The following is a 26,788-nucleotide window of genomic DNA, read 5'->3' as shown; positions in this document are numbered from 1 at the left end:
TGTGCTACACGCGACCATCTAGCACCCTCAAGGTCACGTGTGTGATTTTTGTTTTTGGTATTTTCTGAAAACAAAAGAGAGCGTGGTCATGCATCTACATCATGTGCCCAAGCAAATACGTGGACTTCTACGCATTCCCATTCGCAAGGCGCCCTTCGGGCGCAAATGCCAAGGCTCAATTAATTTTGCCAGGTGAAAATGTTTTAAAGAAAAATTCTGATGAATTTTAACTTAAACTACCACCAAAAAACGCAAAGTTTTCAAAGTGTGAAACAATCAAGTTTTTGGTAATACCGGGCATGCAGAGAGACTGATTTGAGCAAAAATAAAATGGAAAATGAAGGAAATGGAAAGAAAAAAATTGTTCAAAATAAGAACGCATTATCAAAAATTATTTGATCTCCGCTAATGTCATAATTCCGATCAGGCTGATTTCAGATTTTAAGCGTAGGGTTTACAGTTACGGCTGCTCTCTCTACAGGTCCCAGAGGGACCGAGTGAGCATCCTACCTCGATCCAGGATAACGGATAGTTGTTTTAAGTTTTTCACAATTTTTTTTACACTAATGCTTGTTTTCACTTCCTCATGAGAAGCTGTATAATTTTTTAGAAAAAATGATTTTAATAATCAATGCTTCCAAGAACAACTGATGTTAGGCGGTTACAAATGAGGTTGGTGAAAAGTAGTAAGGGATAATGATGAGAAAAATAGCAAGTTTTCAAATGAATTTAAAAACAGTTTTTTTCTTTTTTTCTTTTGTAAATCGGGAGAAACGAATCAGTTTTTTTAAAGTTTTCCTGGCACCACCCACTGTTATTAAATAATGAAGATTCATGTTCTAGCCGTTAATAACAATTTGGCAGAAAAAACATCAATATGATGTAAAATGTTTTAAAAAAGAGAAAAATTTAAAAATTATGTTTTTTTTTAGAAAAAAAAATTGTAATTTTCAAAATTGAAAAAAAAGTGAAAATTAATTGCCTATTACGATTCAGCGTACCCAATTTAGTGGGTCTAGCATTTTAAATTACCAAAAAACGTTGAAAATTGTAGATTTTATGAAGTTTTCATTTTGGCTATTTTTCCTTGTCGCCTCCACTTAAGGCACCTTTGAGCCAACTTGAGAAACTGAAACCTAAACAAGCTACACAGATGTTCTGAATGAGCCATTTTCAGCTTGATAACACGCCAAGAAGAAAAAAAACTGTAGAAAAGAATGAAAATTTTGAACTTTAACCTTTTTTCTTCTTCAAATGGCGTTACTTAGAATAATTTTTCAGGTGAAAAGTTGAAAAAAAATCAAAAAATTCAAATTTTGAAAAAATTTTAAAAAAATCTCATCAGTCTGTTTATTGGAGTCTTCGAGATTTTGGGAGACCTTATCTGGTGGCTAACAACAAGTGGATCACTTATTTTAAAATTTCGAGAAAGGTCAAAAAAACATGTTTTTTCGATTTTTTTGACAGAATTCCGAAAGCAATATCTTGGCTTAAAACAAAAATGAGGGCCTAAAATTAGTACAAACAGTACTCCCACATAAAGTACATTAGGTTGGAAACAAAAAATTGACTCTGACTCAAAAATCGTTTTTAAACTTTATTTCTGAACAAAAAATTGTAAAAAAATCAAAAATTTAATTTTTTTTTGAAAAAAATGATTGTTTTGAAAAAGTGCCAATTTTTAGCTGAAACTTTTCATTTTAGCTAAGAAAGCCAGAGCAATGCCCTTTAAGCTCTAATAAATTAATAAACCAAATTGTTTTCAAGTTTTTTCGTCAAAGGTTTTTATTTTGAAAAAGTATTCAAAAATGGGTAAAAAAAAGTCAAAAAAATCAATTTTCTCCGATTCAAAAACCTCCACTACCATGATGATTAGTGCGTTAGATAGGACTGCTGAGATCAAGTTAGACGTTCTTTCATAAGTATATCAAAATTTTTACTTATTTTTGAGAATTAGGCAAAATAAAAACTTTTCCCAAATTGGGCAAAAAGCCCAAATTAGCCCAAACACCTGTTAAAAATTGTTGGGTCAAAAAATCACAAAAGGAAACCCCTATTCGTTTGACATTTTAGGGCCGCATGCAAAAAATTAGACCAATCTAACCTGACAATTTCGAGAATCAACTTTTTTGTCAAGATTCTCTAAAGACCAATTTAGGGAGATTACTTGTACCGGTGGGGGCCCTACCCCACCTAAAAAATTTTTGAAATGCTGGAACGCGGCCACCTAGATTAGGTCTTCCACTATTCTCGCAGTTGCTCGACGATATCAGTGTTCTATCAGCACCTGTGTCCAATTGCAATTCCACCTCAGTGCCATGAATGACGAAACTTTTACATGCGGCGACCATGCCGATGAGATTTAATGCAAAAAAAATCCCATTTTAGCTCGGTTGTTAGAGCTTTCTAACTCCCCCTCTTAGAACTGACCCCTGTCAGCGTGATGGCTTCCTTTCCTATTAAATCTACTGTTACCTGTGTTGTTGTTGCTCAACTTTCGGCGACACTTTATTGCAAAGCGTTCTATTTTACCACATGAATTACATTTCTTACCCGTTAAAGGAGAAGACTTTGAAGCGTATGTCACTGGATGTCTCCAATCATCGTTTTAAATCTGTTTGAAGACATCTTGTAGCATTCGACTCGATTTGAGGTCGCTCTAGATGTCGTTCAGCTTGATTGTCTGCGTATCTGCGAAGATGTCAATCTGAAAAAAAATAAGCTTTATTTCTTCTGGTATCTCGTCGTCGAGACAAATTCTGCTCAGAGCGTCCGCATGTGGCATATTCTCTCCTGACACATATTTTAACTTGTAGTCGAAATCATCAGCGCAATGGCCCATCTGGTTATTCTAGCTGATGCTGTTTTCCCTATCTTTCCGCCTGGCACGAAAATATACTGCAACGGTTTGTGTTCTGTTTTAAGAATGAGTGTTTGCCTCAGAAAGAACTGTTTCAGTCGTGTGACCACAAATGCGATTGCCAAATCTTTTCGTTTTATGTTGAGGTAGTTGCGCTCAGCCGATGATAGCTACCTTGAAGCGTATGTCACTGGATGTCCTTCTTGTGAGAGAAACCAACCAACTACCTGCTATAAAGCATCCTGGGTTGGTAACAGATCGATCGCGTCCAAGTAATCCGAAATCCTCATTCGATCGCACAACTGCCAGGGGTAGCTTTGAGTAGATTCGACCATTCCATGTCACAAAAAGATGTACCTTCGAGTTAAATTTTATGTCCAAGGTATGCTTCTAGAGTCCGAGCAGTTTCATCTAGATTAGGTCTTCCTTTATTCTCGCAGTTTCTCGACGATATCAGTGTTCTATCAGCACCTGTGTCCAATTTCAATTCTACCTCAGTGCCATGAATGACAAAACTTTTACATGCGGCGACCATGCCGATGAGATTTAATACAAAAAAAAATCCCCTTTTAGCTCGGTTGTTAGAGCTTTCTAACTCCCCCTTTTAGAACTGACCCCTGTCAGCGTGATGGCTTCCTTTCCTATTAAATATACTGTTACCTGTTTTGTTGTTGCTCAGCTTTCGGCGACACTTTATTGCAAAGTGCTCTATTTTACCACATGAATTACATTTCTTACTCGTTAAAGGAGAAAACTTATCCCTGTGCGGTTTTCCTCCGCAGTTGGGACATTCGAATTGAGTGCCATTGCAAGCTATCTCAACATTTCCTGGTTTTCTGAAGAATGAAAAAGAATTGTATGCAGTTTCTTCTTCAATGTTGCCCTTAGAGGTATCAGCAAAATGCTGCGCGTGATTGCTACCTTGTAAGACAGTTTTCAGAACAGTCACATTTATGTTTGATATAACTCTACACGCCCTTAATAACTTGAGTTTAGAGTCTGCTGATCTTAGTCTCGAAATCAATTTCATTTGTATCATCTCTTTTTCCCGATCAGCGGTATTTTCAGGTTTTGAAAACTTAAAATAACGAGCATATTCACAAATTTTTTCCCAGAAGTCGTCATCTGACTGTCTTTGATTCTGAACTGTCGATAGGAACTTGGCTCCTTCAGCAACAAGCACATGTTCTCTGGGTCTGCAATAGTCTTGTACCGCAGTGTTCTCTGGGTCTGCAGTAGTCATATCACCATTGTGCGTGATTCGTTCGTGTACAGCCTTGTCGCTTTTCTTCTCTGAGCGTGTTTTCCCAATGAAACCGACCAGCCAAGCCATTGTTTCTTCTTTTTCCGAAACACCTAATGAAATTTCATTGATATTCATATCAAATTTCCAGTCCGACACCACTGTCCTAGAAGGGTGCAAGGCAAGAGATTTGTTATGAAGATTAATTGAAATCCATGTTAATGATAATTTATTTAAAATTTTGCCGCTACTTATAGTTGTTATTTGTGGGAAAAGTATACATACGGAACAGTATGTCATCAGGAACAAATTAATTTTTTATTCCCATGTTCTTACTTTTGGTAATTTTTTTTACCATAAGTTCAATTGACAAAAAAAGCGTCGCATTCATGTATAGGAATGATTAATATCATGAGATTCTATCAATGTTGAACCGTTGTGAGAAGTAGTTAAAATCAACTGATAAAGACGAGAAAGCGTTATAAATAGAATTGCTTCTGAACCAATTTAATACGCTTCAGCAGATCAATTAATTTTATATTTTTTCATTCTTTTTTAACTTTTAAATAAAATTCTTAACATGGATGATTTTTCCCAAAACAAAAAATCTGAAAACCAAAAAATATTTTTTGCACTAAGCCGTTCAGCTGTGGTTTGCTAGCAAAAAAAAGCAAGTCACTAGAAGGACAAAGCTCTACTGCCACAAGACTAGACAAGATTCAATCAATTGTTTATCTCTTTTTTGCAGGAGTTCAAAAGAAAATCAACGAAGATAAACAAGCGCGATTTAAATGATGTCAAGTTGTTCATCAAGAGCCAAAAACAAAAACTCGTCAAATCTTTGGTTGACTTTGACCTGATTTTTGAGTCAAAAAGCTACGGTGAAAGCGCATACAGATTGAAATACCCACAATTAATTTTGGTGTCCCAATGGCAAGTTGGGCATTCTGAACCAAACATCACAATTGGACATGAAAACTTCAACTTGATAAGGAAATAAGAAATTCCGTTGGCAAATCGTGCGCAAGCTGCCTTATGCTTTTTGGTAGGCTGTCGACTAACATGTAGGCTTAGATGTAGGCTGTAGACTAATGTGTCTCGTCGAAACCTAAAATTAGTGGTTTTCACGAATGGAATTCCGTATGTCTCTTGCAGACGCCTATAACACATGTTCAGCCGCTTCATTGTACTGAATCGATACCTCCGAACAGTCAATCCCTCTATTGCCACTTTTATGCCGCAGTTCATGTAAATACAATATAGATAATCCATCCCTTCGACAACTCTAACTTCCATCATTAATCGGTTGTTCTTTCTGTCAAATAAATCAATCGTACCACCCGTCATTACAAGTTTTTTGAATTTAAATGCAAAAATTGCTCAACCACAATTTTAAAGCATCTTGTCGCAACTGCTCCGCCTGGACATGACGTTGTTAGCAATTTAGTTAAGAAATTACTTGTAAAATATTTACAAACAATAGTAAGATTGATTAAAAACATACGTTTTAATTAGCTATTTCAAAATCTGTGGGCAAAATTCAGTTTTCAGCTTATTTGCTCCCTATTCGACAATTTCGTTCCGGGAAAAGCGAGCAAATTTCTATCGCTTTCTGTGAAACAATATTTTATATTTTCTAGCGTAGAAAAAAACTCAATAGTTGGGAAACGGGTTATGGTAATCAGCTTAAAGTCAATACGCTCCGTGCTATATTGGCAGCCATTGTATATTATGCAAAAATGCTGACATGATACGGAACTTTGATATTTTGAAGACGTATTTGCATGCTACATCTTGAAACCTCAGTATTTTGCTGATTAGATAATGTGGTAATGAGTACAAATTGTCGCAGAACTCGAGCCTTAAAAGAATGAAAAATTGGACCAAGAGGTGTCTGTTAGATAATTTCAATTAATTAGCGATTGAATAATTTTTTTTCAGATGAAAACAACAGCTTCTGCACACCAGCTCAGCTTGTTCCTCCATTTTCAAGACAAAGTTAAATGATTATCCCAGCGATTTGAAAGAAATTGAAATGTCAAAATGGCAACCATTGATGACAAATTTTCTGGTTTCAATTGTTTTCTTTTATCGTGGATCTCCCAAAACAATCATTTCTGTCTTCCTTTTTTCTGTGTTACTTTTCAATCTCATGTTTTATAGACGAACAAAAATTTTATTTGGAATCATTTGAATATTGTCAAAGTGTCCCACATCTGAGGATAGACTGCAGTATAGCCTGGTGTCATCTGCATATATTTGATAGTCCAAACAAGTTTTCAAATTTACAGTTCGTATTGGCGAACGATAGAGTGTGAAGAGCAGTGGTCCTAGGAAAGATCCTTGTGAAACCCCAGTTTTAATGATTCGAGGTTTCCATATAGCTTTATTTATCTTCACACGTTGAATTCTACTACTGAGTATCCTGATATCAGTTTTTTTGTCGATCTTTCAATACCTACGTTTTTCTCGAGAAAAGGTAACAATTGCTCATGGTCAATTTTAGCACATACTGCTGTCAAGGTCTACGGCGATAACAGTTTTTTTCCTCCATCCAGCTCAAGTAAGATGTCATTGGAAGTTTTCAGTAGGGCTGTTTTTTTCGAGAAAAGCTTTCTATAAGCTAATTGTTTGGGACCATTAAAAATGTTTACTGCTTCCGTTATTGTTTTTAAATCATTTCTCAAGTGATAGCTTCTCTTTGGAAACAACTCTTGATTCAATTTTAAAAATTGGCAGTTGTAATTCAAACTATTTTAATAGATTGGCAGTTTTTGTTACAGGGAAGTCATTGAACTTCTCAGAAAGCTCTTGATCTTTTCCTTTAAGTTTAGAATATACTATTACTTCTTTGTATCCTAGCAGGTCTTCAAATTTTTTAAAATTTGACTTTCTTTGCTGTAGTGCTTATTTTTTTCGAAGTACGCTTTCTGATTTTTTATCAACAAATCTTTGCATAATTTTGTTTGGATCTTCAGTTTGTTCTCATTATGACTATTCTGCGTTTTATAAGCATTCGCTCTTAACTCCTTCTTTTCACTTTTTGCGCCTTGAATCTCAAGATTAAAAAGAAACGCTTGTATGTGCTTCGTCACAAGTTTTAACGGTGCGTGACTTTTGATGAGAGCTCTGATCTCTGCTTCTGTGTCAAAGTCTGATAATTTGTCATTTAAAAGCAAGTTGAAAAATTCTTCATTTTCGAACTCTTTCCAGCACACCGTTGAGAGGTTTCGGTGAGAAATAGTATTTACCATGGAATTTTGTCTAGGTATCGGAAAAACTGAGCAGAAAATGGTCACTGAAATTGACGTCGAAGACTTCTATTTCAGATTACATTTTGCTGTTCGTTAATAAAATCATACGTATTGTCACTCTTATCAGTTGGCGCCTCAACAATTTGATAGAACAGATACTCAGTCAAGGACAATTTCAGTAATATCAATTTAGACTTCGATTTATTGAAGGGAACATTGAAATCTCCCATATTTAAAATATCTGTATATGGCATCGCTCGAGGCATTAAGGAACGAAGAAGTCAATGAAGATTTTAAAGTTTCCATTTGGGGGCCTATAGAATGCTACAAGGAAGGGTTCTTCGAAAGTTTATTTAGGTTCTATGCAACCAATTTCAAAATCACTCTTTGCTTCTGAAATATCTACAGAAATGTCGAACTTTGAACCGTAGATTAGTTGTTACACCACCTCCGACTTTATCTTTTCGCGAAAACGATGAATGATTAAAAGTCTTCGAGTTTTCATAGCTTGAACTTATTAAAAATTCGTCTCCTGGTTTGTACACGTTTCCGTCAAAACCAATAGTTTAATAACGAGACTTGAAATTAGGGCGTAAACTTTGTCGGTAATTTTTAAATATAGAGTGTGTTTAGTGTTGCGACCTTCACTCGAGTTACTTCAATAGTTATTAGTCAACTTCCAGGTCTATTCAAAGTTTTAGCCAGTCGATAGCTCTTTTGTCTAGAAAAAGTCTATTAATGATTATAATTTCATTGAAATTTTTTAATTGTTCATTGTCAAAAACAACGTGAAAATTTTTGAAGGGATTCTTCTCGTTAGTTACTTCTCTGATATGTAGCAGTGGGGCTCCCTCGTTTTTACACCAAATTTTAATGTTCTCACAAGTGGTGCTCTCATTCACACGGCCCAAATATATGTGTTTTCCAGGGTTTGGTTTGTTCACTCCCGAGATGTTGTTGCTCTCCCGGGTTGACCAAAACTTCTTATCATACAATTTCCATATATGAAAAACTTCTTGTCGTACAATACAGAAAGTTCTATCAAATCTCTATGATACACATTTTTCCATATATGGAAAATGTATGACTAACAATTTGTCATAAATGGAAATTGTATGAATAAAAGTTTGCCATTTATGAAAATTGTATGACAAACAGTTTTCGGGAAAAAACTTCAAAAGAGGCAGAATTTACATTAAAGCACATCTAGTAAGCCGTGCAATCTCTGAATAGGGAAGAAAACCTGAGCAAAAAAAAGTTTTTTTGAGAAGTTGGAACCACAGTTTCTTAATTTTCTGCAGGAAACCTTCTCAAATCTTTAGAAAGTAGCAAGGTCCTAATCTGATCCCAAGGGGTATGCTGAAAGATTCTGGGAAGAAATGCTTGTCATACAAATATCATATACGGAAACTGCATGATAAATTTTTTTAGCTACAAACTAAATTTTTGTTTTTGGAGTCGAAAGTGCTCTCAGTGAAGCAAAGAATGCTCCTAATTAATTAAAACCTGATCACAATCAGCTATCGAAATATTTTTAAAAATTTTGCCTTTTATGGAAAACGCTTATCATACAATTTTCATGTATGGAAATTGTATGATAAACATTTTTTCCAAAAAGAAAATGATAGTTTTTTTATTACCAAACTGTTTTAATTGGATCACATAGCCCCAGTACGAACCTTTTTCCAATGATTTTTTGAAATTGTATGAAAATAGTTTGACAAGCAGTTTTCCATACACTTGATGTATGGAATTGTATGGTAAGCATTTTCGGTGTATGGAGGTCAACCCGGGCTGCTTCTAGTCAATCTTCGAAGAATGTTGCTTCTTCTTGCGGTTTACATCTGTCCAAGTATCGTTCTCATCGTTTCCTTCTATTTGTAGTCGTGTCGTGTCATTGTGGCACTATTTGTAGAATCAGTTCTTCTTCTTGGCGGCTTAAACCTTTTTTTATTTCACTGCTTATACCACTTTTACAAAACTGATCAATTTGCTGTGTGTTGTTTTGCCTGTCCTCCTTTTCTGTCCTTCTAGCCGCGTTTTCTTAAACATTTTTTTGACGTTTGCCAGCTCAACATCAAAATCTTTTAGTCAAGTTTCAATGAGTCCAGTTCTTGTCCATTTCTATAAGATAAGACCATATATTCTTAATTCCACTTTGATGACCGTAAGTTTCACATGAGTATCCCATCCCAATGTTCCAACAACTGTATTACTGGCGTTCAGGCAAATTCATGAAAAATGAAAACGTTGTCTGCACATGATACACTACAGAAACTTGGTTATTTCTGTAGATTGAGTGCACATGCTACAAGCTCCATTTAAATATTACGTTATTGCCGCATCTCTGACTTTGGAATTTTAGAGCAATCAGAACTAGATATTTTCGTCGAAGCTATAATCAATTTTAATGCTAATAAAAGATTAATGCAGGGGCGGATCTAGTATTTTCTCGAGGGGGGACGGGCGGATTTTCAAAAAATTTTCGAAAATTTTGTCGACCAAATTGATTTTTCGAGCTCTCCTAAAGCACTAAAAAGACGCTGTTTTCGCCAAATTTTTGAAAAAAAGTAAAAAAAAAAAAGCCGTTTTTGGGCACTTTTTGGAAAATTTTGACAAAAAAATTGCATTTTTTTTGGCGTGCGCTCCTCAAAGTTAGTATATATTGGCGCCAAAGGCGCCTTCAGAAAAATTTTAGGGTCGGTTGAAAAATGGATTTCTTTAAAAGTCCCAAAGGGGACCCTTTGGGTCGGCAGGGGGTCGAATCCCTTTGGGTCGGCAGTCCGCCCGCCTAAATCCTCCCCTGGATTATTGCCTTGTTCGGGGTGGGGAACAGTGCGAGCTTGATCCAAATATAAAGTTTGAAAAGATGAGCCAAATAAGTCTCAGCATTGACTTATCCAGGGAAACAATTTTTAATCTCAATAGGGCTTCCTTCAATTCCTAATTGTTTCTTCTATTGCGATAGGTTAAAGACGATTGCATTATCTTCCAGCAACAAAAAAAACTAAACATGAGGTTGTTTTAGTTTTTTCATCGGCCAACCCAGTCACTCAGCAGCCGGGTCAAGCCCCACCGTATGCCCAAAGCAACTTTGGAGGAGGGGGTGGAATGCAGTTGAATGAGTCGACGCAGAAACTTCTGTTTCATCCCTTCCCGTCAATAGCTCACGTGGGTGGACAGCCTTTCAAAATATACGACGAGCGGGCTCCCAACGCAGGCAGCGAGGTTAGCTTTCTAAGTCTCCAATTTTTCTTTTACATTGTTTTGCGCATTAAGAAGTTTTCTTACTATGCAAACAAACTTAGCCACTTGAAATAGCAGCCTTTGACTGAAGAAGAATGCTGATACATTCAAAAAAAATACTACTTGAAAAATCTTTTTGTTCCGACTTTCGATACGAAAGTAACGGAATATTTGTGCTCGGGGTGGGTTTTTTTTCTTCAGACAAATTTCGACTTTTTAACTAGCCATTTTTGACGGAATTTTTTTATATCAGTCGAAACGTATTGTTGTCCTGAGCTCAAATTTGAAAAGATATTTCACCTGTGATCATTTTTCGTAAAGTTACGGGGGTTTAAAGATTGCCATTTTGGCCAATTTGGGACAATTAACGCGCGATATATTTCGCACTATTAACGCTTAAGCGGAGATTTAATCCGTCTTAGAAATCGTTCCAAATTGGTTAAAAGAAGCTTATTTGCCATAATTGGTTTGTTACAAGGAGCAAAATCTATCCTTTTGTACTTTATATGGCGTGTGGGGGGATGATTTTCAAAAAAAAATTCACATTTTAGAAAAAAAATTTTCTTTCGTTTTATTTCATTGAGTTTTTTAATGTTATTACTGCTCTATAAACCTTAAAAGGCAGTCGGAAAATTCAGGGCTTCGCCCTGATACGAGCAGTCTTGTTTGCTTTTGAAACTCTTGCATATTTATATTTACGCTGGTCAGGTTGGGCTCATTGTGGAAGTTTCAAAATAATTTTTTGACCTTCCCGCACAAACTTTCAATTAAACGATATCCTGTCGATGTAAAAACCCATTGTTATTGTTCCGACTTTCGATACGAAAGTAACGGAATATTTGCGCTCGGGGTGGGTTTTTTTTTCTTCAGACAAATTTCGACTTTTTAACTAGCCATTTTTGATGGAATTTTTTTATGTCATTCGAAAGCTATTGTTATCCTGAGCTTAAATTTGAAAAGATATTTCACCTATGATCATTTTTTCGTAAAGTTACGGGGGTTTAGAGATTGCCATTTTGGCCATTTTGACCAATTTGGGACAATTAACGTGCGATATATTTCGCGCCATTAACGCGTAAGCGGAGATTTGATCCGTCTTAGAAATCGTTCCAAATTGGTTGAAAGAAGCCTATTTGCCATAATTGGTTTGTTACAAGGAGCGAAATCTAATGTTTTGTACTTTATATGGCGTGTGGGGGGATGATTTTCATCGAAACATTTTCAAATTTTAGAAAAAATGTGTTTCATTCATTTTATTTCATTTAATTTTTTATGTTGTTTATGTTATTACTGCTCCATAAACGGTAAAATGATACGAGTAGTCTTGTTGTTCCGACTTTCGATACGAAAGTAACGGAATATTTGTGCTCGGGACGGGTTTTTTTTTCTTCAGACAAATTTCGACTTTTTAATTAGCCATTTTTGACGGAATTTTTTTATTTGATTCAAAAGGTATTGTTGTCCTGAGCTTAAGTTTGAAAAGATATTTCAGCTGTGATCATTTTTTGTAAAGTTATGAGGGTTTAAAGATTGCCATTTTGGCCATTTTGACCAATTTGGGACAATTAACGCGCGATATAATTCGCGCTATTAACGCGTAAGCGTAGATTTAATCCGTCTTATAAATCGTTCCAAATTGATTGAACGAAGCTTATTTGCTATAATTGATTTGTTACAAGGAACGAAATCTCTCTTTTTGTACTTTATATGGCGTGTGGGGGGATGATTTTCACAAAAACTTTCAAATTTTAGAAAAACTTTTCATTTTATTTTATTTCATTTCATTTTTTTATGCTTTTACTGCTGCTCTATAAACCTTAAAAGGCAGTCGGAACATTCAGGGCTTCGCCCTGATACGAGAAGTCTTGTTTATTTTGTAGAACATATGGCCCTGTAACTGCAAATAATGATAATTGTACTACGCTGATCTGTCATTACACTTGCAACTTCAAACGACCAAAAACATCTCCTAAATGTCAAATTTTTAAAGTTTTCTATTTTGCTAGCATTCCCAGTTTTGTAACTTTAGGATCATATAATCAAATCTTAATGCATCAATATATTTTTACGCCTCCTGCTGGTTGGTTTTCATTTGAAACAGCATCGAAAGATAAATTTGACAAAACCAGCTCAGCCCGGGATTTAGATTCGAACATATTCTCAGTTTGGATCATATGCACAGTGATCAAATCAAACCTAAATCCCGACTTAGTTGATTGCCAAACTTAATGCCCAACACTACTTCATTCAAATTTCATGATGATTGATCACTTCAGTCATGAAAACTCGAATCGGGTGCCACAAAAATATTAGCACGTCCTACTGACACCGACCGGCACCTGTAACTGACTAATTTATAATTTAATTTAATATAGTTATCAACCAGTGACTCATTTTTTCAAAGTCATTTATAATGTTCAGTCATATTATAATCTTAGAGAAATCCAATACAAAAACAAAGTTTTTAAGTGAAGTAAAAACCGCAGGACAAAAATTGTTGCGAAAATCGTTCCCCCATTTTCTATTGAGCGGGCTAAATGCACAAAAGTATATTACAAGGGCAGGAAGACAAAAATGAGCATAGAAATACTCATAGTAAAACATTAGAAAGACTCATACGCGCAGATGAGAGGCTATAGTCGCCCGAGTTGCCGAGTTGCTCAATGTTTGTAACCGATGGTCTTAACTTTTAGTATATTCTTCCGAAAAATGTGTTAGACCCCAATTTGAAGTTGAAATGAATGAATTAACCTTATTTTCTGATGGTCGGGTTCGATATCAATTTACATTAGGCGAGGTACGGATCTAAGATTTTAGGCAGGTACAAATCTAGTATTTAAAATCTACAAATTTGAAATTCGACTTCTTCAAAATCACTTTTAAACCTTTTTTTTTGACAATGAATTTTTTGCGCCGCAGACACTTTTTGGAAAGATGTTTAGACAAAAAATTGCGTTTTTCCAGTGCGCTCTCATATTGGTGTTCTCAAAGGGACCTTTTGGGCTGCCAGTTGGTCAAAGCCTACTCTAAACCATATATCCGCAACTGCCGTTTGAAAAAAATCAATCCGAAAAGCAATCAGTTGGAACTGGAAAATTGCAGATCTTTTTCCAGCTAATTTCTTTTCAGGTGTTGCACTTTGGCGTGCAGCAGCCAGTTTGTCAGTGTGGAGCGATGTGTTGCTTGCTAACTGGCAGAGAAGGCATGGCTGCCCTCTCCGACCAGTCCAGAAGTCTCATCGTGAACTTCTCCATCAACACTCACTGTATATGTGCATATTACATGTATGGATGTCCCCAGGCCGCCTGCTCGTGGTGTCCAGGTACTCACTGGTTTCACAGTTAAACTGATACACTCCATTTTGAAACATATAATACGCGAATATATTGAGTAAGTCAATTACTATCACAAAAATAAGATGTACCAATTTTCCGCTAAATAAATATCTTTTGCCAGAAAAATAGATTTTTCTAAAAATGAAATTATAGTCTGGGTTAAAAAATGAGAAAAACCTATTACAAAACTTCAAGGGATATTTTTTTACCGATCATTTGAAATTTTTATACTGGGTACTTTAATTTAACTGCTTGCAGGGGCGGCTTTAGGGGGGAGAGCCGCCGCCCTACCCCACAGGGATTCGACCACCTGCCGACTTAAAGAGTCCCCCCTTTGTACTATTTTGACAGATCATTTTTGGTGACGGACCTAAAAATTTTTCTAATTTTTCTAAGATTTTTTGGTCAAAGTTTTCCAAAAAGTGCCTCAAAACACCTTTTTGGCAGGTTTTTTTTCAAAATTTAGCCTGGGGCGCAGAAAATTTGGCAAAAACAGGGACTTTGTATAGCTTTGGAAGAGCTCGAAAAATCAATTTGGTCGACCTAAAAAAAGATCGATAAAATTTTTGAAATTTTTTTGAAAATTCGCCAACTCCCCCCCCCCCCCCCCTCGAGAGAATCCTAGATCTGCCCTTGACTGTTTGTAAGATTTTTCGAGGTTGCTCGTTGCAAGCCAGTTGGCTTATTAGGAATCTTGGTGTGTGAAATGTGCACGTTTTATATGAGCTCTGCAATTCGAATATCAGAAACCAATTTAATTGGGTTTTAATTAATGTTATGTAGAGTAAGTAAATTGCTCATTCAAAATTAATTCAGAGCTAAGCATTCGGTATTTTCTTAAGTCGCGCCGTCAGTCTTTTCTTAAGTCGCGCCGCTTAAGTCTTTTCTTAAGTCGCGCCGCTTAAGTCTTTTCTTAAGTCGCGCCGCTTAATTATTTTCTTAAGTCGCGCCGTCAGTCTTTTCTTAAGTCGCGCCGCCAGTCTTTTTATAAGTCGCGCCGTCAGTCTTTTCTTAAGTCGCGCCGCTTAAGTCTTTTCTTAAGTCGCGCCGCCTAATTCTTTTCTTAAGTCGCGCCGTCAGTCTTTTCTTAAGTCACGCCGCTTAAGTCTTTTCTCAAGTCGCGCCGTCAGTCTTTTCTTAAGTCGCGCCGTCAGTCTTTTCTTAAGTCGCGCCGCTTAAGCCTTTTCTTAAGTCGCGCAACTTAAACATTTTTTTAAGTCGCGCTGCTTAAGTCTTTTCTTTTTAAGCTGTTTTACCCCTTTTTGGTTTTATTTCACGACAGCTCATTTTATTACTACACCTTTCGAGATAGTGCTCAAGAAGCATCCTCCTTTTGTACTATCTTGAGTTATCCACTGTTAGATAACTGACCTTAACCGCTTAAGTCTTTTCTTAAGTCGCGCCGCTTAAGTCTTTCCTTAAGTCGCGCCGCTTAAATCTTTTCTTAACTCGCTCCGCTTAAATATTTTCTTGGGTCGCACCGCTTAAGTCTTTTATTTTTAAGCTGTTTTACCCGCTTTTGGTTTTATTTCCTGAGCGCTATTTTTATTACTACAATTTTCGAGGTAGTGCTCAATAAACATCCTCCTTTTGTACTATATTGAGTGATCTTAACTTTTTTCTAAAGGCGTCTTTGGCGCCAATATATACAAAATTTGAAGGGGGAGTGCGCGCCGATAAAAAGCGACATTCGGTCAAAATTTTCCAAAAAACGCCTAACAACGCCTTTTTGGCCTGTTTTTTTTTAAATTTGCCTACGGCGCAGAAAACTTGTCCATAACAGGGTATTTTTAATAATTTGGGAAAAAAGGTCGAGAAAAATTTCAGTTTTTTTGGAAGTCCCCTGCTCGAGAAATTAAAGACCCTATTTTAACGAAATTTTTGGCGCCGCTGGCAAAATAAAAAAAAACAGTCCAAAAAAAACATTTTTAGTTACTCCTCCCTCAAACTTACTTTATATTGGCACCAAACCAAAGGCGCCTTTAGAAAACTTTAAGGGTCATTCAGCCAAAAATGGATGCCTCAAAGTAGTCCGAAGAGGGGATGGCTTTGTCAATCTTCGTATTAGGTTTGATTTTACGGGCCTTCTTGAAACATCGAAAAAGTTTTACATGACTCCAAAAAAGCCTAAAAGACACAAATTGCAAAAAAAATAGTTTCAGCTTACATTTTTCAATAATTTTTACCCAAAATCCTTAAAAATACTACAAATTAGCTCGGATAAGTTTAACGAACAATTTTAGGTTTTTTGATCAAATAACAATGTGATTACTAAACTAATCAGGGGCAGATCTAGGATTTTTTCGAGAGGGGGGCGGATTTCCAAAATTTTTTTGAAAATTTAACCTTTTTTTTTTTAAATCGACCATATTGATTTTTCGAGCTCTCCCAAAGCACTGCGTTTTTTTGGCGCTCGCTGCCCCATCGAAATTAGTAAATACTGGCGCCAAAGGCGCCTTTGGAAAATTTTTAGGGTCCATCGCCAAAAATGGATATTAGAAATTAGTAAAAAGGGGGGACCCTTTGGGTCGGCAGGAGGTTGAATCCCTGAGTAGGAGCGTCCGCCCCCCCCCTAAATGCGCCCCTGAAACTAATAGCAAAAGCGGGATCCTTTGGGATTAGTGAAGATTTGGTTAACCGAGAGTGAATTTTCCATCTCTAAATCTGCCCCTGGTTTGCCTGCTTTAATTTTTCAAAACAAAAGATGAGTGATTCACTGTTAGCCTTTTTTGTCTGATTTTTCCCACTTGGCTCGAACAAAAATTAGAAAACAAAAGCAGACAATTTAGTTTCTTTGATTTTACAGAACTTTTTTCTGCTTTTCTTGTAGAGTAGTTGCAAAGCGGAAAATCAATGAGTTTCAGTGTATAATTTCAGGCAGCTTCTGTTGGCCTCGCTACAAGTTAGATGTACAGGGTTGGAACACATCAGATGTGCATCTGCAGTCGATGGGCGCCGGATGTTGCGACAGGAGGAACCTGAACTACAGTGTTACCGACGCAGAGGGTCGGCAGCTTCTTTATACCAGTTCTAGTAAGACAACGCGGCTGGTTTGTCAAGTTTTGCTTTTGAGAACAATTATTAGTTCCTATGATAACACAATTAAAGCTTCTCTTTTGGTTTGACTAATCATTCAAAAAGTTATCAATCTGATTGACTTATAAGTTGACTGCATAAATTAGCGTTTTTTTAGTTCAGAAATATTCCAACTAGAGTTCATTAAAGGCCAGAAAAAACGTAAAATAAATTCAGCTAAATTCAATTCACAGCTTCAAAGTTTTCTATTTTTGGTTTTAGCGGGAGATCAATATGTAGGAAATCTGTTCTACGAGATGTTCCTGGGCGAAGGGAGGAGGGCGGCTACTCTGTCTCGTCTTAGTGACGACATGCTGGCATTGGAGTTCACTACAAGCGCTAGCACAGAAGAAAAGAGGCTAATTACTGGAGCAGCTGCTGCAATAGCAACTGCACACTTCATTCGATATGTCCCCATTAGACGTCGATAAATTTTTAATATAATGAATGAAAAGTAAGTTTTGTAAATACAAAAGAATGAACCACTCAGCCGATATCTCCCCATTAGACGGTAATAATTATCGGAAACAAAAAAAAGAGGAAAGTTTTGTGAATATGAAAACAAATAAACAGTACTAGCTTTCGCTAGAAGACCTAAAATTGTATATTTCTTTATTAACTTGTTGGGTGAGCATTGTAGAAATGAGGAATGAAAAATTCAAGTTGATCTTTTATTATGCTGAATTCAATAACTTCAATAAATCATTGATTTATTTTTCTCCGAAAGCACTCGGAGTTGGTCAAGCACGAGCTCGAAATCACTTCAGGCTGCTGTATCTCCGAGGCAATTAGCAGGTAAAATGAAGCATCGTGTACTGAAGTTTTATGGGCTAAGCGAGCTGCTGTATCCGATCGATCTCAGTTTTAGCCAGGATATTTTATAGAGTAAGAAATTTTTGCTCAAAAGAAAACACTGAAGCTTTATAAAAGCTGAACCATGCTATTTTAAATGACAACTCGAAAAATATAAACAAGTTTAGATTCCGATAATATTCTGACTTCTGATAACCTATTCTTGGTGATTATGCTTATATTCCCTCGCTCAACAACTAAATATTTTCTTCATGATTTTTTCTCCGACTGTTATAGATTTGTTTTTTTTTGGCAACAAAAAAATTTAAACTCAAATAAAATCATCGGAAATATGAATTCAGTTTTTGAGCTTGGTAGGATAAAATTAATTTCGATAGGGTTCTTGGTTTTCTTGGTGTAATTTATGCGCGCTTACAAATTTTTTTCAGTTATGATAAAAACTGAAACGTGAATTAACCAAACGCGGCAAATTGGATTCCGCAACGAGCAAATATAGCTAGTTGCTCCGGTTTCTGATAATCTAAGCGGATTGAGCAAAAAGTACGCGGATTGCGCAAAAAAACGGATCATAGTTGTGTTTGTTTTTCTAAACCAGTTCTTGCGTAAGCAATTAGGAGCTATAGCTGGAATTTTTATCTAGCAAATCCGGATTTTAAAAACAAGGGTTTAACAATCGTTGGTGGAATCCAAAAACAATTCTTAAATCTTTGTGTCAACTAAAACTGCATATGTACTTTAAATGCATTTTAACCCATGAAAGATTGTACCTGAGTTTGTTTTAATCTTTCAGTATGTGAGATTAGAAAGGTGATCATTCTTTATGTTTTTCAGATTGGAAAAAAGTTCATTTTTTCCGAATATGAGATCCAAAATGTATTCATTTTTTCAATATTTGAGAGTCAGTTGATGAGTTTAAACTGTTGGCGGTAAATGAAATTGAACTGTCGGATTAAAAAAAACAGATGAAATTTGAAAAAATTATTTCAAGACCTAACACCTCATGCAACAGCTCAGTTTTTTATATCTACTTCTAACTGTTTGTGGAATCCACAAATTGTTCCGGATTACGCAAAGGCTGTTGTGGACTCCTTAATTTTAACTGTTTTTGACGCAACTTTGAGGGGTACAGTGTTTTAGCAATTTGAATGTGGAATCTAGAACAGCGAGGAAGATAGAAAAGTAACATTAATGCGAATTCTGCAACAAATAAGAATTTGTCTTGTTGCAAAAACCGCTTGCAGTTCACAAAGAGCAGTTTGGCCTCGTCATTTTACCCAGATACAGCTGTGTAACCGTGTTATTCAAGCGTAACAAGTTTTATCTAATAAATTGTCCAACTTTCTTTTGTGTGTTTGTGCTTTGTAGCCTGAATGTATGGACACTTTATGTGACAGCAAACATTTTTATATATTTGAAGATGATTTTGAATTTTTTTAAATTTATTGCCAAAGTAGTTGTTTTGATGCTTGAGATTGGCATTTTGGGGCTAAAAAGCAAGCTAAAATATTTTTGGTTTATCAATTAAAATAAAAAATAAAAAAGAAAACAAATATTTTTTTCGCCACGAAAATATTTTGTGCAAAACCCAACAATAAAACATAATAAACTAAAATCAATTTTTCATAATTGACTATAAAGTAGTTAGGGGAGCAACATTATTTTCATTGTTAATCTCAATTTTGTTGTCATCAAGTTTGTTATAAGATAGGATTTGAAACCATTCAGGCATCTGAAATTCGCGCTTAGAACTTATTTTCAAGTTGAAAATTGAAATATAACAAATTTAATTTAATCGATAATTTAAGGATCGTTTCACTGAAAAATTCATTGAAAAAAAAAAGAGATAAGATTTCGAAATTTTTTAACAGGAGGCGTGTAACTTATTTTACCATAATATATATCTTTTTCAAACCTTTTATTCGTTTAAGTTTGAAGCTTTTATTTGACTTTAAATGAAACAAAATTGGTAAATATATTATATTCGAACTCTTTTGATTGCTTAATCTTGTTACTGAAAATTTTCTTGGAGAAACAGGAACCAGAGTTAGAAAGGCTTAACAGGAAGCAAAGGAGTTATTTTACAAAAAAAGCCTTTTTTAACCGAAACTGCCAAAATTTAATTGAAAAAATTACTAAAACAGCGATCACATGGGGTGCTTAAAGTCAGTTGTAGAAAATTGAAAACTCTAGTTATTCTTCGACATGTCAAATTCATATTTTTTACAGATTCGAACAGGTAATTTCCAGAATTTATTATTGTTACAATTTCTTCCCGCAATTCTACACGATGTCTCTTGAGATGAAAAATCTACTACGCATAAGGGTCAAGGTTGTTGTTATCCGGATCCTACCCTTCCCAGTTCGGGTTTTCTTACTTACGGAATTGGATTTCTTTTCTGTGTATATAACAAATTAATTGCATCAATAAAAAAGGCATTGATTGGTGTTTAGTCAATTTAACCGATTTTTTGAGAAAAGCGGTCAACATCATGAGTCTGCTTGTTTGAATAATGAGTGAATTGAAAACGAAATAGTGAAAGAACTAGAAGTTAATAAGGTTGTACAGACAGTGGAGTTTTTTCAATTTCTGAAAATCTCAGACCAGCACCTCAATCTGCTTGGTGTGCAAAGCATCTAAATAGAGTCATTTGGAGCCATGGTAAGGAAAAATATTGGGTAAGGAGTTCAAAAAGCGTTGACAGCTTCAAGTCCCAGAAACAAAACGTCAATTTCTGTCGAAAAATTTGGAAACAAATAATACAACCTTGAATAGCTATGGATACCCAAAAGTGCAAATTTTGATATTTAAAATTGAAGAACATGATTGGAGTTTTACCAATTTCGTTATGCTTAGAGTTTTGATTATGCAGAAAATAAATTAGCATAGCGAAATTTACTCAACGTTTTTAATTACAACTCAAATGCTTTTAATCTTAATGTACAAGATGTTTTGAAAAGATGAATTTTGATCATTGCCATTTTTTTCTTCTAGAATTAAGATGAAAGTCTGTCTGACAAGCTCGTAAAGTAGTGAAACATTGTTTTTCATGTAAAACTATCATGAACAAAAATAATGGATTTTTTTTTTCAGATGTAGTTGTATAAGTCATTTTTTTGTTATGATTTTGATACTAGCTTGTCAAATCTTTCGAAATACATCCACTACATGTGAAGAAACAGCAGTTTCGGTAGTCTTATCAAGTTCAGTCGGTTATATTTTAACTTTTACAAAGCTATGAATGAAATATTATCTACCAGAGAACGAGTTTTTTCCCTAGCTTTTCCAAATGGATGTAAGAAACACCTTGATTTGATTTCTTGTTTTGTAGACTCAAGTATAATTGGTCAAGTATAATTTTTGTAGTTCAATTTTTGATGTAAAACTTTTGCATCGAACCTTGTTATTGTTTTAATGGACAAATCCAGGAAAAACCTTAAAATCATCCAGAGAAATGAATCCAGGGAATAAAAATCATCCAAGAAAAAAATTCAACGCATACTTCGTTCCATCAAAACAAATTGGGGAGAGATGTAAAAATACAAAAAAAACCACTTGAACTATTCTAATTATCCGAGAGAGGTTTTACAAGCCAATACTTTAAGTCAGCAATTGGGGCTAGAAACTCAATAGAAGAGTAATATCAAGATGCCACATCTGGTTCTTTGATTCACTTACTCATTCATTTAACTTAAAAAGAGTCGGTTCGCAAAAATACTGCACAAACACATCGACTCAGTTTCAACCATAGTTGACTTATCGGCAGGAACAGAACTAAAATTTTTGGAAAAGCTACGTCTCTTTTTTATAATAATCCAAACATTTTCCCAAAAACTTCAAAATCAATCTATCCTCAATCGCTCAAAAAATTAATTCCTTGCTTCAGCGAGTGTTTCGTGAATTTTCTACTGCAAGATCTAAAAAATCTTTCAAAAAAAGACTTGGTAAAAAAATCGGAATTCAAAGAAGATATTGACTGCACGAGAAGAGAACCTTTTAAGATTCATTTAAGGGCTTATAATTAGTATATTCAATCATTCTATATGTTATTGAATGATATAAATACTATGGATTAGATTGTTCTACTTCCGTACTCAGTTTACAAATCACTATGAAAAAACAAAAATAGAGAAAAGTCAGAAAACAAAACTTTTAACCAAAAATTCGAATTCTAGTTTTTGTGCTGAACGACGTCAAAACACTCCCGAAAATTTAATATAAAAAGATTAATATATTAAATAAAAAAAGAATCATGATGAGATTTCAAAAAATTTGAGATTTCAAAAAGATTTGTGAGTTTCCTCAACAATGAGTGAAACTAAAACTGCATTTTCAGGGAGAGCTATTCAATCAAAAATACACATAAGATAATATTAGCTCAATTTCTGTTCACCATTGATTGCCACTATAAAAGATCTATTGAAAAACCACCACGAGACGTCAAAATATCTTGCAACAAATTTCTGACAAGTAAAATTAACCAAAATTCAAATTTGGAGACGGAGTAAAAATTTCTACGAATTTGTCACCGCAAGTCGTATAAACCCTATTTTACAGATGAAACGTTTGAGTTTTTTTGAAATTTTGGCAATATACACAAAGATGTTCCTAAATACACTGCCCAACGTCTCGGAAAAGAAGAAATGCTGTAAAACTTCACGATAAAGTTCTGAGGAAGCGTTAAAAGTAAAACTTGTTTTCATCAGCACAGCATAAGTTCAGTAGTCATGGAATCTATCATTCACGGGCTAGTTTCTAGTGTTTCTTTAGTTTTTATCCGAGTAGTAGTCTTAGTTCTCTTAGAAGTAATGTTCTACTGAAATAAATACATTTTGTAAGAGAATGGAAGCTTGCATTTTTAGAAAAACTATACCCTTTTTTGTGCCTTATTATCGAGGGGAAATTTACGTTCGCAGATGAAACAGAAAGTACCGAAGATCAGAAGATTAATGAAGCGAATTATAATGAGCCTTGGTTGCATCCAAGTATGTTCGATATAAAAGTAGCCATGAACAAAAAAGTTCAAGAATGTGTAGATGCACGTATTCGAGTGTAATTGATTTCATGTACCAATAGATAAGAATACCCAAAAAATTTATATCACCTGAGGACCAACTGGTGTTTTTCAAATATTCAGAGTGCTGAGTTGAATCTTTTTCATGATTTGACTGTGATTAAAACCAGTCAGGGGTTAAATTGAGTTGAAAAGAACCACATTATCCTTAGTATTCTGATGATATTGTAAGAAAACTTTCCATGATGACATTTACTGACTTCAAAGAATCAGATAAAGTTAGTGACAGAAAAACTCCTGCATTGTGTTGCGTTCTTTTCGTACCATAAATAAAAAGCGCAGACTTTTTATCTACAGTGCACAAACATGATTTATCAAATTTTTACTGATCCACAATTTCAAAAACTTTTGAAAGACTCTTTTCATCCGTAATACCAAAATTGAATTAAGAGATAGCTCTTCTGAAAAAAAATTTGTTGTCAAATGAAATACTCGAGCTGTTTTTTTTTCCGTAAAAATTTGGTTGATCATTTTTGAATAATAGTTTATAAGATATAGTGGTTCAAAACTCAGATGAACTTCTCAACTGTTTTTGGGCATCATGCAAGACAATTTAGATCAGATGAGGTCTTAGTGTTTTTTGGCGCGAACTCATGGGAGACTTTATTCAAAAACAAATTTTGAAAAACCCTTTTTCTCAAAATAAATTATCCCTGCTGCAAATTGAACAAATTTTTATTTAAAATGACGCTCCAGTTTAATTTATCAAAACCATTCAAACACAGTCGCTCTTCCAAATGCAGTTTTGATAATATAAAATAATTTGAAAAAATCAACCCAGTCAATGTTGTTACAGGCCTCTTTTAATTTCTTTTTTCAAGATTATTGATAAAGTCACAGTTTTGAAAATAAATATTTCATCTCACAATTGAGAGGTTTTTTCCAGCAATTCTTTTGATAAAAGCAGTATTGAGTTTGAATTTAAGACGGATTGTAGTCTCTGATTGGATATGCGCGATTTCCATCTTAAGTTAAACCCTCGGCTGTTCAAAGGAAAGTTGTTTGAAGCTTTCAAAATCAGAAGATCAAGAAATTTATTTAACTTATTGAAACCACTTACTACCTTTTTTCTAAAATTCTAAAAATTTGCAAACAAATTACCATGATACCAATCATTTTATACAATATTGATTTCATCATACAATATTGGTTTCAAATTTGCACTCGACACATTATACACCAAGGATAATACCAAATAGATAGCGCACCCATAATTTTTTTCTAACAAAAATTAGAAAATTTCACACAAAAACCGCCAAAATACCATTTACTTACCATTTTATTATCATGTTACACTCGTTTGTAACCTCGTCAATTGTACTTCTTATCCTAATACCTTGCAGACTCTATACCTAACCTTGATACATAGCCTGGGTGACCAGAACTTTATAGCATATGTTAGTACATGGGGGTCCTCGCCCATGTACCCCCACCCACTTCAGCTCCAACATCTGCTACTTGCTTGCCTGCGCCATGTTAATAACATGTATGTCTTAGTAAAATTGGTCTATTTTGAAATATAATTTAGCGCTTTCAGTTATCAATATTTAGGGGTATAACCGACCTGGAAGATCCAATAAGTATCTGAAAGTAGTTTTAAGAAAAATCTTAGCTAACTTAATGTTAAGGAAAACTCTAAAAAAGTTTCAAAAACTCTAAAAGGGAACCTATCTTGCTTCCCTTTTTCAAAAATTAATTAAGTGTTAGCAGATATAAAACAGTCAATTTTTGGGAAAAAAAGATCTGATTTCATTTTCTGTCACAATTTCAACAAGTAGCTTAATGATAGGTTTTGTAACTTGAATTGTAACTTGCGCTGCTTATATAACTACAGAACACTCCTATTTACACTCATTCAAATTATCATCCACCTCCTAAACTGCGTAGATGATTTTAATATAGTCTTTTCTTTTCAATACTGATTTAGTAATAATGATTTAAAATTTTTTTGCTCCATTGCCCGAGTTTACCTTCATTACTCGAGTCAAAACAGATTACAGTTCGTCAAAAAATTGATATCAAGCAGGGTTCTGTTTTTGGCTGATCTAACTCCACTGTTCAAACAGGTGAAATGAAACATGACGCAGGGATAGACAATACTTCCCGAGTTGAGATTTTTCACCTAATTTGAAGCAAGATTTGAGCGGTTTGAGCGGTTTTTTTAGACGATTGCCCTCAGAATCTTTCTTCAAAATGAGCGACTTGAACGGTTTTGAGCGGTTTATCTTAAAAAAAAACGCTCAAAAACCGCGCAAGATTTGAGCGGTTTTTGAACGTTTTTTTTTTTAGATAAACCGTTCAAAAACCGCTCAAACCGCTCATTTTCAAGCAAGATTTTGAGCGCAATCGTCTAAAAAAACCGCTCAAACCGCTCAAATCTTGCTTCAAATTAGGTGAAAAATCTCGACTCGAGTGAACTTCAGGCGTGTTTATCGCGGAGCCTTCGCTGGCCCCTTGATATTCTGTCGGGCGTGAACTATTCTACCAGTAAGCGGGTAATTAAAAACTCAGACAGACAAGTTAATTTCAATTGAGTCGTTTCTTTATTGTTCGCCTTTCTACTTGGTTCGTTGCCAGTTGCATCGAAGTCTAAGACGTACAGGCACAGCAAGTGAAATGGTCTGCTTCCACTGAAGATTATTGGCAAGAGCCTTTTGTCCTAAGAATGCAACCTAGAGTCAGCCCCAAATAACATCCTGACACAACACTATGGTGAATTTTCTTCACACAATGTTTTTTGTTTATGCTCATTTTCGGCTACTTCAATTGAAAAACAAAGCCAAAAACAATTTTGAATTTTAAATAATCAACGCATAAAGCATTTAACTAGGCAGCAATTAATTGTATTTAATATAAGTATTATAAATCACTTTAACATAAATGCGTGCTTGATTGTGTTGCTGTTCTTTGGAATGAGAATTTTCTATCGAGCAGTGATAAAAAAGATAACTATTTATAATTATTATGTTCGACATTTTTATTTAATATGTTCAACATGTGTTCTACAAAATAAGAGTAAAACGGCAAAAAAGACAAAAATTTTGATTAATTAAGACCATTTATCAGCTAACCGCTGTTATGCCTCTGCTTAAGAACTACAAGTTTTTTGGTTAATTTTCTGGGCTGTGTAATGCTGCCTCGCCTTCAAGCAACGAGCACGGATCATGGTGGGCCTCGAATATCCGACTTTGCGATTGCTTAGGGGGGCGGATTTGTAGAGCAAGCCAACCTCACCTCCACGGGGTTCCCCCTGGATATGCAGCCCAGGCTATAGAACTAACGAGGCTCTGGCGCGGTCCTCGACCTGTTAAGTCAAGGTTTGGGGCTAGCGACCCCTGTTGAACTCATCTACGAAACCATGAGAACACGATACAAGGGTTATTAAAAAGCTACGCGCCCAGCAGTAACTGGGACACCTGGCACTGCCGCACCAGGTGACCAAGCGAAGAAGGCAAAACCATTCCAACCACCCCCAACCCCCATCACCCCTGCGGAACATCCCCTACGTTTCGCCACCTTGAACATCAGGACATCACTTCAACCTGAAGCGGAAGTTGTCCGAAGACCTCAGTGCCCAAAAGATCGATATCGCCTGTATCCAGGAGACCCGCATCACTGGAGACACAACAAAAACCCTACACAACTCACGTGATGAAGCGGAGTACCGACTCTACTGTTCAGGACATAAAGAGAAAAAAGGAGGACTGCATGGTGTCGCAGTGGCAATTACTCGGACTCCTAAGATAATCGACTAAGTCAGAAGCTAATCGGACTCAGCATGGAGTGGCAAGCATGCGGGCCAAGACTTTGTAAGCTTAGAATCCCTGCAAAACCAGTATCGCCCGCAATCATCTGCGCCTACGCTCCATTCGAGGACAGCGACGAGGAGT

At 35.5% G+C, this 26,788-nt stretch overlaps 1 protein-coding gene across 1 annotated transcript in view; it reads left to right on the top strand.

The window, feature by feature from the left end:
* The window catches only part of LOC134844853 (acetylcholine receptor subunit alpha-like 1), a 30,361-nt gene extending 12,289 nt beyond the window's left edge, over window positions 1-18,072 (top strand). Inside the window, exons 5-8 of the mRNA XM_063861668.1 lie at window positions 10,386-10,585; window positions 13,733-13,925; window positions 16,816-16,971; window positions 17,236-18,072. Coding sequence (XP_063717738.1) covers window positions 10,386-10,585; window positions 13,733-13,925; window positions 16,816-16,971; window positions 17,236-17,444 — 758 coding nt within the window. The 3' untranslated portion in view covers window positions 17,445-18,072. The remainder of the gene's footprint in view (window positions 1-10,385; window positions 10,586-13,732; window positions 13,926-16,815; window positions 16,972-17,235) is intronic.
* The last annotated feature ends 8,716 nt before the right edge of the window (window positions 18,073-26,788 follow it).

The sequence above is a fragment of the Symsagittifera roscoffensis genome, chromosome 4 (assembly GCF_963678635.1).
Source record: "Symsagittifera roscoffensis chromosome 4, txSymRosc1.1, whole genome shotgun sequence".
NCBI classification, from domain to species: Eukaryota; Metazoa; Xenacoelomorpha; order Acoela; family Convolutidae; genus Symsagittifera; species Symsagittifera roscoffensis.
The sequence above is the reverse complement of the archived record's forward strand: the minus strand, read 5'-3'. Positions and strand labels throughout refer to the sequence as shown.